Here is a 17876-nt window from a genome sequence, read left to right on the forward strand (position 1 = left end):
ATGATAGTTTTAGGCCCACCACTGGTTTCAGGAACCACTGGGTCCTCATTTACATAATTGATGTCGAACTGTTTCTGGTGCAAACACCAGACATTTAGCTGTTAAATTATAAAGTCACTGCAATATATAACAGTATCATTGAAATGTGTATATATCTACATACGAACATACAAATATATTTTTTAATTATTTAAAATGTCGACAAGTGAAAACCGGTAAGTCTTTTGGATAAAAGAAATGTTTAAAATAATTTGAAATACCTTTTTAATACTCTCTTTTCATATTTTCTTCGGCCACTGATTCACGCCCATATTTGCCCGTTGCAGACTTTAATATATCCCAGCTTGTAGTGAAACTGTCCTCTGAGCATTAACACAAGAGCCAGCCTGACAACTTCCTATTGGTCCACGTTGATATTTACCGTAACTCTCCTAAAACGTGGATCAACATTTGCATCATTTCCAAATACAATACACCAAATTACATTTACAATCACGACTCAGAACATTAGCGATTAGACGCAAATGTCAAGTCTTAGCCAAAGTCTCCTTTTAACTGCTTTTACACCGAGTAAGTGACAAAAAACCAGGTAACATGTCATTGATGTGTGAAACTGCTCTTGCGTCATTTTACCTTATCAGCCGGATGTGAGGTGGCTCCCAAGGAGCAAGCCAAAGATAAACACGTAGCCAGACGAACAGGGGCGAGGATAACAAATATAATAGAGAGGCTGCTGTGAAACCATCGAAATGGAGTAGCTGTTAATAATATACAGGTTCTAGCAGGAAAGGAGACATCCGTCAGATTAACCAAGGAGCAAGTCGTGCGCAGCCATCGAGTCGGTAAGTCCCGCAGAGTCCTAGCTAGCTTACGGTAGCTAACACCAGCTAACTAACCTAATTACCTGTCTTTCACAGTAAGGTAGTTTCTGGAGTAGGGCAACGCCACTAATACAAATAAGTGGCTGTTCAGTCAGCTTTTTCAGAAGCAGGAGACGAGCCTACATCTGCAAGGTTAAGTTTCTCTCTTTCCTGGAAAGCTGTCACAAGGTTAGTTGGATTTCTGAGACTTCATTTCACCACATTAGCTTAAATATTAGCGAGCACAGTTAGCCGAAAGAGCTGGCTCTTCACCAGGAAGATAAATGTTGGTTTTAAATTACGTGGAAACGGGAGATTAGCTAGTTTATTATGTTGCTTTCGATGTGACATATGTTGCACAGGAGACAGTGATGCAGTAGCTGCAGTAGTGGGAGTGTACACAGTGCTAACCCAGGTGCCCTCTGTGGAAACACAGTATTGAACAAAATAATGCTTTATCCCATCATTGAGGGCTCATTAAAATGTGCTAATCAGAATGTTAATTTCATAGGGTTATTTGTGAGTGTTGAGTCAGTGTCAAACTCAACCCTTCAGTGTTTTCTCACCAGATATTGCTCAAAAACGAGTGAAGGCTTTTTGATTGTTAACCATGTGTAGTTAACGCTTGACAGTAAGTGTTGTTAATGTAAAACCCTTGAGGAAATCCTTACAGTTATGTATTTGAGGCACAAGTCATGATTAAACATGTTGACTCCCACAAATGATGTTACCTCAGTCAGTAACTGCATTGTTTCCACTTCATCCAGTCAACTGAGTCTTGAAAATACTGCTATGTATTAGTGAGGTCTTCACATTTTAAGACACAATTGATTGAAATATCCACTAAGCGGTGTAGGGCTGGTCATAGGCTGAAAGGAGTTAGTTTTGAAGATGCCAAACTGTATGGATGAGGTGCTCACTTTGTACATGTTTGTCAGGAGTCAGCAGGTAGATTAACAAAGATATATATAGAGAGACAAATCTATTGTCCTGATCTAGATTTCATTAGCAGATTACTGGACTATTTAGTTTATAGTCTATTGTGGTACTTAACAAAATGACTAGTTATTGGTACATAAATGGTCCTCTTGATAACAAAATGCTTGCATCATCTAAATTACTTTGTCCAGTTTTCTGGCCTGGAGGACATGTCAACACTGATCTTGAGAGTTTTGCTGTTTGTCCTGGTTTACTGTTTGAATCCCATTAAGGAAGTCAATGCAAACCTACTCTTCGGAAAGTAGTAATATGGTAAAAGGAACTTAAACCATCAATCTGTGGTTTGACTGTAAACTTGTGAAAGTCCTGAAATGTATTTTTCATTTCCTTCAAATGTTGCCTTTCTGCACTTTGTCACAAAATCCAAGGACAGACATTAGAAGTAAGACATTGTCATCTCCATTCTAGCAAACAGACACTTCTCTTTAACAAGCAATTACAAACAGACAGGTGATTTCATTATATATGATATGGGGATGGATGGTTTGTCATCGGCTCTCTCTCATTACATGGAGGCAAAAACAAAATGTTTCTCGTGGTGTGGGCATTTTCCTGGCTGTTGGTGAGCTTTATGTGGTATTGCCTGCAGTGGCAAAGAACTTCAGATGTCTTTATTTCTTAACAAGTTTGCAGAATAAGTAGCTTTAATGGATGACTGACAGACTGTCAAAGCTTTGTGACCACATCGTTTGGAAAATAAAAATGAAAACTTGTTTTTTATACACATCTGTCTGAGTAAAAAGAGCAGAGATGTCTAACAAAAATACTTATCTCCAGTGAAGTTCAATCCTTTATTTGCATGTCGTTCCGCTACATTAGACAGCTTTCACAAGCGGCGTCTTTCTTCTTCTTGTCTCCCTTCTTGTGCTTCCCCTCCACAGTTTCTGTAGCTGAGTCCAAAATGGTGCGAGCAGCCTTGGTGACCGCCACCAGTCTGGCACTGACTGGCGCTGTGGTGGCACATGCTTACTTTCTCAAGCACCAGTTCTATCCGACTGTGGTCTACCTCACTAAGAGCAGTCCCAGCATGGCGGTAAGAGCAGTGCCAAAGTCAAATCTTGGGTTTAAATTATTTGAATATTTTACCCATATTAATATCTTTGAAATTGACAAATTCTCAGAGAGGTCATATCAGTGACATTGTGACAAATCAGCTTTTTCGTGTGTTTGTTTTATGGTATCAGGTGTTGTACATTCAGGCCTTTGTGCTGGTGTTTCTGCTGGGAAAGTTCATGAGGAAGGTCTTTTTTGGACAGCTGAGGGCTGCAGAAATGGAGGTAGAGTTCTGTTTATTTTGATTACTCACCTGATTCATTGTAACACACATTCACCTTTTGTATTTAATGCATCATGTGTGTTGTAAGAGACAACAATGAATCCAATCAGACATTTTTTCCCGTGATTTGTTATCCACCTCCACCATCAGCACCTCATCGAGCGCTCCTGGTACGCGGTGACTGAGACGTGCCTGGCATTCACGGTGTTCAGGGATGACTTCTCCCCTCGCTTTGTCGCCCTCTTCACCCTCCTGCTCTTCCTTAAGTGCTTCCACTGGCTGGCTGAGGACCGGGTGGACTTTGTGAGTGACGATAGAGAAACAACTTCTTTATCTTTCACAGTACCCTGCAGACTTCCTTCACTGTCTCCAGATCACTTAAAGGTAGCAAGGAAACATGGTGTCCCATGTTTCCTTGCTACCTTTAAGTGATGGGGCAGATGGTGTGCGGACAAGGCTGGATGCCAGAGTTGAACAAACAGAGTTACGTGACATTTTGTGGCTGATAATTCAGTTACATGTTCAGTGTGAAAGGGCCCTTACTGTGCTGTGAATTGGAGTTTCGGCTAAAACTATTTGAGAAACTAAAAAGCGCTGCTTGTGTGGTGAGGAGATTGTAGGTGCAGGAGGCTTCACCAAACTGCTTTCACTAGACAGCTGTCATTATCTGAATAGCAAGTAACTGGAACATGCTATAGGTTTCTCTGCTCCTGTATTAGGGAACCAGCGAGTCACAGAACCAGTCATTCAGTTATTCAACATATGCGACTTCATGTGCTTTGAGTAACATTTAATAATGTTTATTTCCTAATTTTCTGATAGATGGAACGGAGTCCTAACATCTCCTGGGTTTTTCATATGAGAGTATTATGTAAGTACATCTTATCCACCACAAGCAAAATAATCCTTCCCGCCTTTTTCTGTGTTGGCATTTTTTACTTTTTATTTTTCACTTCCCTTTCTGTATCTCTTCATGTCCATTGATTCTACTTATGAAACATGTCTTTTAGCTAAATGAAACTGCATGCAAATCAATCTGTTTGCACATCAGACCAGGTGCTCCGCTGTTTTATGGAGTCCCACAGCATCAGAATGACATTAACCAGCCATAAACTGATACTACCACTGATAAAAAAAAAGAGCCAACGAGCCACTTGATTATATACAGCTTACTGTATTTGAATTCAGGACAGCTGTTTATTTTGGGCAAATACAAAGAACAGTTTTTTTTTCTACATTTATATGGAACTTCTACGTGTACAGTAGGTACAGAAGTGTTATTCAGTGTTGTTCTTTATTCCCTGCAGCTCTCATGGGACTACTGGGTGTCCTGGACTTCCTTTTTGTCAACCATGCATGTCACAGCATCATTACCAGAGGAGCCTCAGTCCAGCTTGTTTTTGGATTTGAGGTGTGTCATTCTTGATTGGAGTTAAGTTGAATCTCTGTTTTTAAAGGAGCTCTTTGTAAGTTTTGCTATTGCTACATAGCCGGTGTTAGCATTAACAGCTGTTTACTTACCAGTCTAGAAGAAACATTGTGAGTTCAACATCAAACTCTCCAACAGCTGTCTCCAGGGGTAGAAAGCACTCCGCTGTTGACACTTGTCTATGTATCTGCTGAAGTTAGCACACTAACCAGCTAGCTCCGGCTTGTCTTGTCACTTTCCCATAGCAACTCACTGTAGCCTCCAATCTGCCCTGTAGACGTAGCGCTGCTCAGAGGATGTATTATAACCTCTTGTATTGTAAAGACAACGATGTCAGATCAGCCATAAATCTGCCTCCAGCGCCCATCGCAGTCTGAGAAAAAAGACAAGAATGCAATGTCTTTAAACTGCCAGAGGAATTTGAAGGATGTTTTACAGGGGAAAAGTGCCTCCTACTTGAATAATTTGTGAACTTTAAATCTTTTGTTTTGCCACACAACCTGTCTGAATTCTGTTCATACTTGTTCTTGTGTCCCCACGTGGTCACGCATGCTAATATGCACACACAATGTTGTAAGATCCTTTTTTAAATAAGGTTTCTCTCCTCTGTCAGTATGCCATCCTGCTTACCATGGTGCTGACAACCTTCATCAAGTACGTGCTGCACACTGTTGACCTGCAGAGTGAGAATCCCTGGGACAACAAGGCCGTCTATATGCTCTATACTGAGCTCCTCACAGGTACTGTGTTCGGCTGTAGTTCAAACTGTGATGCTGTTTTACTCCAGACAACAAATAACCTGCGTGTGAAGTAAAAGATGAAATGCTGTCAGCCATATTCAAACGATGTTTGATATTTTTATTCCAGGTTTCATCAAAGTGCTCCTGTACATTGCCTTCATGACGATCATGATAAAGGTCCACACCTTCCCCCTGTTTGCCATTCGCCCCATGTATCTGGCTATGAGGTGAGCAGCTTCATTGCCAAAATAATTTTATAATGGTGTTTCTTATTTTATTTATATATATATTTAAGGTATGTTTTAACTTTTGTGTTGTTTTTGTTTCCTTACCAGGCAATTCAAGAAAGCTGTAACAGACGCTATAATGTCCCGGAGAGCCATCCGCAACATGAACACACTGTGAGTAATGTTAGGCCTTTCCCGATTGCACCGTGTGGGTTTTGGAAAAATAATCATTCCCCAGGGCGTCATTCTTATTAATTTACATATCATTTATTTGGACAAAATGTGGTAAAGTGGGATTTTAATGCTTATTTAATGACCTTTGTGCAAATTAGTGTTTGTTCTATATTTAGGTTGCAGGAAAATATACACACTGTTATGCAGTAACTTTAGTTTGTCTGCTTATACAGGACATCAGTATATTTTAGGTGTGCGGATTGCATTTGGTTAGTTTGCCTGTGCTTAAATATGTACTCAGTGATGTTCGCAATTCTTGTCTGAAAAGTTGTCAGGCCAGATCTGCTGGTCACGTCCTTTATCCTTTTTGCCTGTGTTCAGATACCCTGATGCCACTCCTGAAGATCTGCAGGCTTCTGACAACGTCTGTATCATCTGTCGAGAGGAAATGGTTACTGGAGCCAAGAAACTACCTTGTAATCACATTTTCCACTCTAGGTGAGTCCTGTGGTAAACAGTCTGTTTCAACAGGGAAGATTCTCGACAGTAAACAAACAAAACAACTTCGATGTCAGACGCAGTCAGCGCCTCACTATTCAAACAATTTAAAACAGAAAACGAGTCATTGTGGCAAATGAAACATGACTTAAAATAAGAACCTTTGGTTCTGCGATGGGGTAAAGTTTGCTATTTGTGCTTGTAGTATTTTAAATAGTGTTGTGTTACCCTCCACTCATCCCCCACAGCTGCTTGCGCTCCTGGTTCCAGAGGCAGCAGACCTGTCCTACCTGCCGCATGGACGTCCTCAGAGCTTCTAATAACAACCAGACTCCTGCCCCAGCTCAGGCTCCGCCCCCTGCACCAGCAGCCCCTGCTAACGCCCCCGCAGCCCCGCCTGCTAATGGTGAGGAGGAAAACCAGTACACATGAACACAGCCCCCATGTTCCTGCTGCTATCAACATAACGTGAAGCCAGCGTACACCCACGCTGTTCTGTCATGTGGGTGCCCTCAGCTGTAAAACAGCAGCTGTACCAGAACTTGTGCAGTACTGCACATTCCAATACCTGAGTGTAATATTTCACCTGGGAACATTTCGCTTCTTTGCAGATATAATGGTTCTTCATGTCTACTCATAAAAAACAGTTCAATTCATGGGAAGATGTCACAAGTTTATGGTTGCAGAAAAATGAGACAAAGGGTGCAGTGTTTAAGCTGCTTTCAGCCCATTCAGCCAACGTCTTTTTACGTAACACCACCCTAGGTCAACAGAGTCGTACATCTTTAAATTCTACACACAGTGTTTGAGTAACTAGTCCAGAAATCTTGATTTTATACCGTCACTACGTAGCACTTTCTGGGCTTAATTAGTGAGCAGTCTTGCTGGTAATATTAACCTCTCTGCAGAGTGTTAATTACGTTGTGAAGCACCCATGAGTACAGTACAATACATTTTTGTTCTGTTTCCTCTCCAGTGGCTCCAGGCATGTTACCAGGCTTTCCTCCTGGCATCTTCCCTTTCTGGGGTCCCTTCCCTGCAGTGCCTCCTCCAGCTGCAGCAGCTGCAGCTCCCGGTGCTGCTGACGCTCCACAGAGCAGCACAGAGGCTACGCAGGCAGCTGGTGAGGATACATCCTACTACCTCATCATCTGTGTACAGCAGAGACCATCAAGATCATTGTGAATTGTGAATGTAACAGAGGGGATGTCTAAACTGATCACGCCGTTGTTTACTGGTTTAAAATGTGACAACATCAGCAGCTCATTGCGTGTGTGTTGTGTGAATATTAATGTGGATCATCCTGTTTTAAGTTCTGCTTGAAGCAGTGCTATGACATGAACCAAAGTCCCCATGTGACACAGATGCATCTATTAATACAGTGGGTGGCTAATTGACATAACATTGTAACACCACAAACCCATTGTCTCCGAGCTTGTGCACTCACAAATGGAAATCCAGTTGTAATTCGACTGATGTCTTTTCTCTAGTCGGTGGAGGTTTTGTATCTACCCAGGTCATCAAAGTGTGTGTTGTGTGTGTTTCTATCAGGTACCAGCCAGCCCACATCGTCTGCTGCAGACGCCTCTACAGCAGCAGCTGCTCCAGGATCAGCAATGCCAGGCTTCCCCTTCTCCTTCCCTCCCCCCCCCTTCCCCACTGCACCATGGCTGCCCATGCCACCACCTCCTCCCTTTGGTGAGCGCACACACTCAGTACTGCCCGACAAACTAGAACAAATACACACTTAGTGAGTGGACACTCTGTTGTCAAAAGATGATTTATCACAGAAAATAAGGAAAAAGGCAGTGAAGTAAGAAAGTGGTCTGATCACGCGGTGAAGTTCCTTCACCCTGTTGGTCAGATGGTCGTCACATCACGTCACTCTTCTGGAAGAACAGAAATAATAAGAAATGTGCAGTTTTAGCTGTAGGTGGCTGAGTCATAATAATGTTTTCTTACTTCTCCTGTTAGCCTTTGTTTAAGGAAGTGATGACCACTACCATAGCAACATGCTATCCTTTCATATGTATGTATGTGTATGACACTCTTTCTGCCAAGCTTGTGGTCACGGTTGTCAGTCAAACATGGATAAATCTTCACTCTTTATGTCACTTGAAATAATGCTAACGCTCACTCTCAGGCTGAGTGGATCATGGAGTTCACACGTTATCCTGTAGCGTTAGAGTGGAGGCCCAGGCCTCTTCGATCCTCTCAGAGCCTAACTAAGATCTTTATTATATATTTTATATCTAAAGTGATCCCAGCCACAGGGACTGTAGCTTAATGAGTAACTACACTGAAAACTTCCCTGCAGCTCCCACTCAGATAGTTTACATCTGCAAGATTCTCAACTCAGGTCAAGTTTATTTTATCCTCTCCTCCAGTGTCGTCGATGCCTCCCCCTCCTCCATCTCTGTCCCGGATGTCCGAGGAGGAGCTAAGGGAGCTGGAGGCAGAGGGCCGGCGGGGCCTTGAGGCCAGGCTCCAGTGTCTCCAAAACATCCACACCCTGCTGGACGCCGCCATGCTTAACATCCACCACTACCTCAGCACTGTCGCCACACTCACGTAAATGAACCTCACTGATTCTTTTGCCAAATTTAACTAAAATCATTAAACTTATACTGTTGCATTTTGTTTTATTATTGATTTCAACCACACTTGTTCAGGCCTGGTTCTGGTTAAAGTGAGGAACAGATCACACTGTCTGGAGGGATTAAACCTGAATTAAACCGTTATGTCTGATTTTCTCCAGAAAATGTCATTTTTAGAAGAATGCTTCATTGTCCTTTTCCTGCTGTTTCTCCCACAGTCCTCCTCGGACTGAGGGCAGCACTGGAGAAGCCAGTGGGACAAACCACACAGCTTCATCCCCTGCAGCTGGCAGCAGCACAGAGACCCCCAGCCAGGAGCAGGACTCTCCCAGCTGTAAGTAAACTGACAGTACAGCCTGGATAATCAAAACAAACCCTTTGGACCCTGCTTTGATATTTGTTTTACTTTTGCAGTTGATCAGGTGAGTGGTGCCACAGTCTCCTCTCAGCCGGCTGACTCCACCTCTGCTGCCTCAGACACGGAAAGAAAAGAAGCGATGGATGACGGAGTGGTGGAGGACGAGGATGGAGAACCAAACGCAGCTGAGCTGAGGCGCCGTCGCCTTCGTAAGCTGGAATCAGCAACATCATCAGCGTCATCATCGCCCCCTCCCGACAACTGATCCACGTGTTCTGACTTGGACATATCGCTCTGGACCAATAGGAACTCTGAGCTGATCGATCTTTGCTTTGGTTCTTCATTGCCTCTCTTCCTCGTGGCTCTCGCCTTCCACAGGCTCAGGTTTCTAACTGTGTCGAATCGGACTCAGGCTGCCGGGAGACGCAGTGATCTTTAGCGCTTATCTGAACTGTTTCTGTCAGCAATAGCGCAACTTTTTTTTTTTCTTTTTTTTTTTTCCATCACCTTTCTCCCCCCCAGAATGACTACTGCAATAAGAGTGCTGCAGGTGTTTCTAAGTCTAATCAGGAAGAGGAGTTCTCTTTCCAAACCCAGATATCTGGTCAGTGTGTGAGAGATGGTATTTGGATTTGTGTGTGTGCTAGTTTTACTGTCAGTGACATCTTTGCCTGCACTTTGATTTTTGATTAATTAAGCTTTCTTCAGTATAAAGGTGGTCCCATTCACCACATCAACATGTTACACACAACCTGGATCACTTGTCAGATCCAGTGAATTTAAATCAAGGGAAGCTAATCATTTGCTTTTGCTTTTTTTTCCTTTAACATGCATCATTCTTCTGTCTCCTGGTTTCTCCACGTTGCCACTGCAGACACTGTAACATACTGATTTATTTGAATGTGTACATACTGTATAGAGTTTTAATAGTATGATCTGTACATAATGCAGAATAAACTGTTTGACTGAAGAGGCAGTGGCACAACACATATGTTAGTTTGTATGTTCACAAACTGATACCAATGAGGGGGAATGTGTTTAAGTAAAGCTCATTAACTGTGAGCCCTTTCCTGCAGGCTCCCTGTTGCAGCGCTTTAATGTTGCCATTGAATTAAAGATTGGGATGTTAAATTCAAACTCACTATGACTCATTACGTGCAAATCTTCTTTTAGGTTCGTCCTGTTGACAAAAGCTCAGATCCAAAACAAGTCAGGAGTCTCTCTTTATACAACCTACTGATTTTTTTAGAGGCTGTACTCTGCAGTGTTGTAAAAAACTGCATTATCTTAAGAGGAGTCCACATTATTTGAACAACTCAATTAACATGAGTGAGCTAAAAACAGTGTGTATCTTCTCTTTTCATGTGTCAGCAAGTAAAAATAACCAAACTACATAACATACAGTGGAATGCAAACGTTTGGCTGACCCTGGATACACAGTGCTTTGTTGACTCTGAAAGTTCATTCTCGACCTCGGAAATAGCAGTTGTCAAAACAACATCACCACGTGATCCATTTAGTAGCCTGGCAGCAGCAGATAGCTCGTTCATTTGTCATGGAATGAAATCGGTGTATAAATACTGTACTAAACCTAGCATGAACAGGTCCATAAAGTGCTCAGAAAAATGCAGATTTCAATGTTTCAAAGACAACTGGGCAACTTTATCTGCTAAGGAAGATCATGTACGGTAATATGACAAAAAAGGCTCCAGAGCTGTTACTAAATGGACCTTTGTGGTGAGATTGTTTTGTATTCTTGGTTCTCTGCAGACAACAAATCTGAATCACGTTTTAAAATTTGAATGTATCACTGTATTAGATTAATTTATCAGATTAAAGATCAGGCAAAATGTCAGTTTTAAAATGGATCCTTGTCAAAGTTGAGATGTTTTGTGATGGTGATAAAAACCAAGTGTAGGGTTTTAAATTTAGCCTCTGGTTTTCACTCATTACACAATACTTCATCTTAAAAATAATTTGTGAAGATATCAAACTGACCAGGTTACTTGTCACAGTAATTATCATGTCTGCTTCTACTGCTGTCAAAATAATTTACAGTCTGACTGGTCTGAAAGCTAGTTTGAGGAAGTGTATTGATTGGATGTAGAGCCTGTGGAAAACTGACTGATTGTAAGGTTTGAAAAATGTTTAAAATCCTGAAACACTTTCACATGCCCTGTTTGGCACAAATGAAGTGTATATGTTCTATGATAAAAACACAGCACTTTTCCCACATACATGTTCTGCTTAGCAACAGGCTGAACAGGTTCATTTTTATTATTATTGGTTTGTTGTTTACATAGTAAATGTCAGTCGTGGTGAAGTAAAAACCACAGGTGAGTGACTCACTATGAGGAAGCCTCATTCTAGAAAAGACATGTAGGAAAATAACATCTGATTATCAGCTACAATTAAAAGGTAGAACTATAGTTACACAATAAGTTAAACTTAAATCACAATACAATAATACAGGAAAGGGATAAGAATCAGAATCAATTTTGCAAATGTAAAATGAGAACTCTCGTTACAGATGTGACATACAAACTGAAAGAATAACAGACACTGGCCATAAGACATAACAAACAAAGACTAGACTTTCTAGACTAGAAAAGAGATCCTGCTGAGCTGATGTTGAATTATTTATTAAAGGTTACGAAAGACATTAGTGGTCTTAAAGAAAACAGCACTTTGCTGTAAAGACAAAATGCCAACAAGAGACCGTTGTTCATTTGTATGAGTCTGTTTCCAATACACTTGAAACAGTGTAAGAGAAGTTCCCTTTGTTTAAACTGTACAAAACTAAAATAGTACCATCAATGCCTGTTACCAGTGGTTATCACATGCTGTGATCACATGCTGTGATAACCTACACTGCATTACATGTATTCATTTATTAAGGAATGCTAATGAAGCTAAATGTGCCATTTTTAGGAATTGTAAGAGCTAGTTCACCTGGTCATACCAACAATGACTTATTTAAAACAAGGTAACAACTTGTGGCTAAACCTCAGCTTAACCTTTATACAGAGCTCACTGAGCACAATTTTTGGCCATTCACATCTGGCGGGGCTTTTCCCACCGTCTATGTTCCCTTTGAGCCTAGAAAGATTTTTAATTTATTCTCTGTTCAAAAACTACAAGGTGCATATTCACTGTTTGCTGCTGATTTCCTGAGACTTTCAGTGCAAAAACTGCTAAAATATATACCACAGCCTTGATCGTGGTCAGGAGTCAGGGTCAGTTCTGGGGGGTGGAGTAGAACGAGTGGTGCTGGTGGTTCTGGTCTGGAGGGTTGGTGGCAAACAGGAGAGGAGCAGTCTCTGCTCCATACCAGCTGAAACAGAGCAAGAAGAAGAAGAGGAGCCAATGATGACATTTATGCCCACTGTGCAGTGTATGAGGAGTCTGGTATGGTGAATTTCAGTTGGTCATTTCCATCTCACAGTATCACAATGCAATGCAGCCAATCAGGAAGTGAGCCTGAGCACCAAATGTCTCACCTCTCTGCAGAGGTGAGACATTTTATCTAGTCTGACACTGTACTTAGACAAGTTTACTTTGTTAATCTGCTCTAGACCTGATGGTTTATATTTAAAACCTGCATGACTTGTAATGCGGAGCTGATTAATTAATTATTATCTATAAAATGTCAGAAACTGGTTTCCTTAAGCTTAAGGTGATGTCTTCAAATGTCTTGCTTTGTCCAACTTACAAAAGCAAAGCAAAACCCAAAGCCTTGATTGTAGAAGGATATAAAGTTAGAGCTGCAATGAATAACTGATCAGTCGATTGACAGAAAAATGATCTGCAACAGTCTTTAAAGCTGGGGTCAGCAAATCGGTTTGGCTTCGGGCCAATTTTTTCCTAACCCTTTTACGTGGCGGGCCTGAACATCAAAGGCTAATTTAAGAAACTGATTAATGTGCAACTTAAATTTACTTTATTACTGTTCACATGTGGCCACAGTCACATATTCTACGTTTGATAGACACATTGAACTGGTTTTATTTTTTCATATCACACATCATATATCCACTCTTTCAGAGGTCTGTCAAGTAAGCAACAGAACCTTTGGAACCTCCTGTCAGAACTTTTCATCATTAGAGCTAAAAGCTTGTTTGAACTAGAGAAATTGCAGAACGGGCCACCAGTTGCCAAGTCTTTGAAGCAAAAATGATTAAAAAGATTAACTGGACCCAGTTTTTCAATGTGAATATTTGTTGGGTTTCATACTTTTCTATCACGGAAAAGTGAAAAGAAAACTTGACTCAAACATGTCCGTTTCAAAAAATCTGCAGATTAATCGATCAGTCCAAATAATTGTGAGTTGGAGCCAGTCAAATCCTGATTTTATAATCCATATTACTGTTCTGTCAATGGACTAATTAAATAGGTAACTGTGAGTCTAATCTGCTTTGATTGTACCTTGATTGTGGATGTGAACTGCGTGCCCATGGAACAGGCATGTCCTCATCGCTGCCTTGAGGGTCATCAAAGAAATATGGACGAGGTAGGACCCTGTTGTTAATGGCCATGCTGCTGGTCTGCGAGGATCAGAAAAAACACACATGCTGCTTCAACTATACACATCCTACATCAAGTTTCAAATTCAAATTTCTATATGTAGTTGATATTATTCCAGTGTCTTTCAGATGCACTGACTACCTCCTGAGTAGGCTGGCGAACCCTGAAGATAAGGATGAGCAGACTGGTCGGGAGCAGTTCCCATATGAAGAGGATGGCGCCGAACACCAGGTAGTCGCTGTCGCCTAGTTCATAGCGCAGGTCAGCCTACAAATACACACAGGTAGCATTACCTCGTAGTGTACTAGCATTTTTACTACCCAAGGCATTAACTTTATTACGATCAACCATCAGGACCTGCGTGTTCTGCTGTACTGCTGACGTGACCCAGGCTGAACACTGTGTTAAAGGGTGGATGGATCCAAACATCAGAGGATGTTAGAAAGCTAAGCTACAATAGTTCTTAATCAGGAAGCTGAGGAGCTTTGGCATTAGGCAACACATACTTGAAATGGCATACAGGAGCCTGGTTGAAAGCATCCCATCATTTAACGAAACAGCTTGGTAAGGCAACTTGAGTGTTAATTTTGTCAATTACCTGGTCAGAGACGTTGTACCAGTCAAAATTAAATGACTCCACTTGGTGATTCTGGGACAGAAAGAGGACTGTCAGGTTGTAGCAGGCTCGACTGGCAAACAAGAAGATCACTGCTGCTCCCAGTGCTGCTGTGCGGCACACGGTGGTCCCCTGGTCAGGTAGAAAGGCACTGTTAGTTACAGAGGAGGGTAAGACGTGCTTTATGTTTAAAGTGGTACTCTAACTTTCCATGATTTGCAAGAGTTACATTAATAAAAGAATGGTCAAAACAGATGCAGCAGATGCCGAACACATCTGGACAAAGCATCTCCAGAGCCACAAAAGACACAATGCAACTGTTTTCTTCAGATGAATAGAACTTATCCTGAACACAAAACTAATCTTGATGGGTAAAATAGGTGAAGTGGCCCTTTAACTTAATTTTATTGCTGCATTTTCACATTTTAACTCTCTGGGGATTGAAGCTGAGCGCACCTTGCTGACCAGGTAGGGGCTAGTGGAGTGCGAGTGCCTGGTCAGAAGCATCAGCAAAGCGGCCAGCAACACCGCATCCAGGATGAAGAGCGAGTCATTAACAATGACTCGAACCAGAACCAGGTTCCAAGTCCGCTCCCCCGACCCACCACGGCCTCTGTCCCCAAGAGCCGCACAAACCACGTTGACACAGAGGAAGACAGCGCTCAATGCAGCATAGGCGCACCGTGCCAGCCACCTGAGGAAGACATGAGTGACACCAGAGTGAGGAATGAATCTGCAGCCATAAGGTGTTTTAGAGGCTCAGTCAAGATAATCAAGGGCCAAAGCAAAAGCTTGATACAGTATTACTCTCGAAGCATGCAGGGATTTTTTTCTTTTTTACTGTGGTGTATAACTTACAGTCTTCTGCCCCCATCCAAGCTGGAAGACTCTCTCACTTTGAGCAACACCTGTGGTACAAAAGAGAAATATGCAACATGGTAAACAACAACAGTAGGCATTCAAAATGAAACTAAAAGCAAAGAATACCACATTCACATGTTACTTTCGGTCTCTCTAAAGCGATTACTAACTGCACTTCAAATAACTGTTTGACAGACAGTTACTGAAAGGAATTCCCCTGCTCAAAGATTACATAAAGAGACATGAATTATTCACTTATTCAATAACGGCATGCATCAGACCAGTTCTTCTTATAGACTTTCTGTCAGTTTCCAACAGTAGATTCAAGAGAATAATCCCAGCTCCACTCTCCCCAGCCTTACCTGAGTAAAATACAGGTTAATGAGGCTGAGCGTGAAGAACTGCAGACAAACAGGGAAGCAGTAGAGCAGCCAGTAGACCGTAACAGGTAGGTGGTTGGCCTCCAGGGCATTAAAGAAGTAAAAGGAGAACAAGGTGGTGCGGAGAGCAGCCCAGAGCAGACAGAGGAACAGAAAAACACTTTGGTAGCTCCATCTTTTGTGCCTGTAGAGGTAGAGAAGCCAGAGCTGGACGTACACCACCAGGAAGAGGACGGCATACAGAGTGGTGTAGAGGATGGTGAAGCCGAGCTGAACTGACGGGGCAACAGCCGGACGAAGGGGAACTGGGGGGGGCAGAGTGGAGGAGTTGGGAGGAGGGGCAGCTGTGACTGGAGCTTCCATCGGGGTACTGTCGGAGCTAACTGTCCATCATCACAGAGAACCTGCCTAACCTTCTCCTCTTAGCGTGAAGGGTTTACATAAGAGACCTGAAAGTGAAAAATAAAATCACAGCGGGTCAGAAGGTCTTGACCAGAACACTCTGAGCTTGAGCTGGGCTATACGGAGGAGAAATTATAGCTTGATAACTCTAATAAAGTAGGTGGATATGAATTTGTGAACTGTAAGAGATTTAATGAGGTATCACTCCCGTCAATCAAACTTTATTAAATCTATATTAAATGTTATTATTATGCATTATATGACTATTGTGATGTAAATGACATAAGACTGAAACATATTTTATCAATATCATCCAACTGTACTATACAAAAATTTCTTGTGTATGTCAGTAGTACTTGCAAACATTGTCAAATCACAAATGATTACTTATAAATCAATCAGGACACTACGTACTTTTCTGGCTGGTGACAGGAAGTTAGACTGAAACCCTTTCAGGTGTATTTCAGAATGAAATGTTTCCTTTGCAACAAATGATCTTGCCCATTGCAGATTTCTAATTGTTTCAGATAACCTGTACATGTGGGCATCAGACACATTGCTTCATAGGCTCATCCCTGTATTTTATTTTGAACATTAGAACAAGGGATCACTGTCATTTATACATGTTAACTCAATAGATTTCACTGGAACTACAGAGAAAGGTTTATATGTACCCTTTTCTCTTTCTTGGTAAAAGTTCCTGTTTCCTTTCTAAAATCACTTCTCTTGTTTCTAACACACGTCAGACAAATAATCTAGATAGACAATCTTCAGTGTCTGCTCAATTTCATAAAACTGTATACTGTCCATCATGGGCTCAGAAAAATTTACAAGATAAACTTTGTCTGGTAACGCTCCCTTGATGTCAGGCGTTTAAACATCATATTCAAAAAATGTTTAGTTTCCTTGTTTTGAATAGTAAAGTTTTATGTCTCCAGTCACGTTTCGTTGTGTCAAATGTGACTGTTGTCAATGAATGATGTGTGTCCTTGTGTAATCACTGCATGTGATACCAATCTCATGCTGTCATTTTGACCGGGTCTCTCAGAAATCAGTCTTTGAATTTGAGCTGCACCGATTAGTCAATTTATTGATTCGTCAACTGACACAAAATTAGTAATTATTTTGATAATTCAATGTTTCAATCTCTTTTTTTCGGGCAAAATAAAAAAATAATCAAATTATTCTCTGATCCCTGCTTCTCAACTTTCAGGATTTGTTGTTCTTTAACATGACTGGACAGTAAGGGGAAGTTAAACTAAAACTCATCATTTCCATTTTTTAAGTATTTCACCACACACATACCGGGAGAAATCTGTATCGTTTGCTTACTATTAATGACAATGTCACTACAGTTTCAACACAAAGACATTGCCCAGCAACGACCCATTAAACTTAAGTGCCATAATTACATAACAGCCACATTATGGTGGCACACATTATGTCATTTTCGTCAAAAATGATCATTTCACACGTTAGTAAAGTAATGTGTGATGAGGAGTTTTATGTTATCATATTGTACCGGTGTTAAATCCCGCTGAAAATATCTCAGTAACCTGTGAAACTCAGTAAAGCGGCCGTGCTTTACCTTGGTCTCTAGTGCTCTGTTCAGTTAAACGGCTAACCAAGCTAACTCAAGCTAACTACGCCGTTAATTCACGTGAAAGCGAAACATTTTTAGTTGTCGCTTTGCCTGTTCACAAAAGAAATGACATGTTTAAGCTGTCAGCGATCATGAAACGACGGTCACAGACCTTAATTCAGGAAACACTGAGGTCCTTGATCCGCAGCAGCCGACGGTAATCCCTCGTTTCCGGGTTGTGACCTGGGTAACGTCTGATGGGCGGAGCCTCCGGTTTGATTCGAGCCGCCAATCAGCGACTACAGGAAATCGCGGTATCTTCAATTTGTTGTTTACTTATCTTAAGGAGGACG

General features: G+C 41.6%; 2 protein-coding genes across 4 annotated transcripts; one reads left to right on the forward strand and one right to left on the reverse strand.

Annotated features, from left to right (window-relative positions):
• Positions 1-654: 654 nt before the first annotated feature.
• On the forward strand, positions 655-10299 carry syvn1 (synovial apoptosis inhibitor 1, synoviolin). Of its 3 annotated transcripts, none has more exons than XM_071506725.1 (16): positions 655-842; positions 2741-2892; positions 3044-3136; positions 3286-3438; positions 3958-4006; positions 4443-4546; positions 5178-5304; positions 5432-5531; positions 5640-5705; positions 6087-6203; positions 6452-6609; positions 7180-7326; positions 7755-7901; positions 8591-8774; positions 9019-9134; positions 9215-10299. In XM_071506725.1, exons 2-16 carry the CDS (start codon positions 2761-2763, stop codon positions 9421-9423), a joined length of 1902 nt encoding a protein of 633 aa, XP_071362826.1. In that variant the 5' UTR covers positions 655-842; positions 2741-2760; the 3' UTR covers positions 9424-10299. The 3 variants fall into 3 exon arrangements, with proteins under 3 accessions (XP_071362826.1, XP_071362829.1, XP_071362828.1); XM_071506727.1 differs by lacking the exon at positions 655-842 and adding an exon at positions 930-1049; XM_071506728.1 differs by lacking the exons at positions 2741-2892; positions 3044-3136; positions 3286-3438 and having other exon boundaries at positions 701-842.
• Positions 10300-11383: 1084 nt separating this feature from the next.
• Positions 11384-17829, reverse strand: gpr137 (G protein-coupled receptor 137). Its single transcript, XM_071506729.1, has 8 exons — positions 17696-17829; positions 15522-15988; positions 15157-15206; positions 14755-14992; positions 14281-14430; positions 13824-13949; positions 13584-13702; positions 11384-12492 (listed from the first exon to the last, which is right to left on the reverse strand). The coding sequence occupies exons 2-8, from the start codon at positions 15900-15902 to the stop codon at positions 12396-12398; spliced, it is 1161 nt and encodes a 386-aa protein (XP_071362830.1). The 5' UTR covers positions 15903-15988; positions 17696-17829; the 3' UTR covers positions 11384-12395.
• Positions 17830-17876: the final 47 nt, after the last annotated feature.

The sequence above is a fragment of the Trachinotus anak genome, unplaced genomic scaffold, assembly GCF_046630095.1.
Source record: "Trachinotus anak isolate AG129_WGS33_773 ecotype Australia unplaced genomic scaffold, CSIRO_AGI_Tana_v1 ptg000021l, whole genome shotgun sequence".
In the NCBI taxonomy this organism is placed as follows: domain Eukaryota; kingdom Metazoa; phylum Chordata; class Actinopteri; order Carangiformes; family Carangidae; genus Trachinotus; species Trachinotus anak.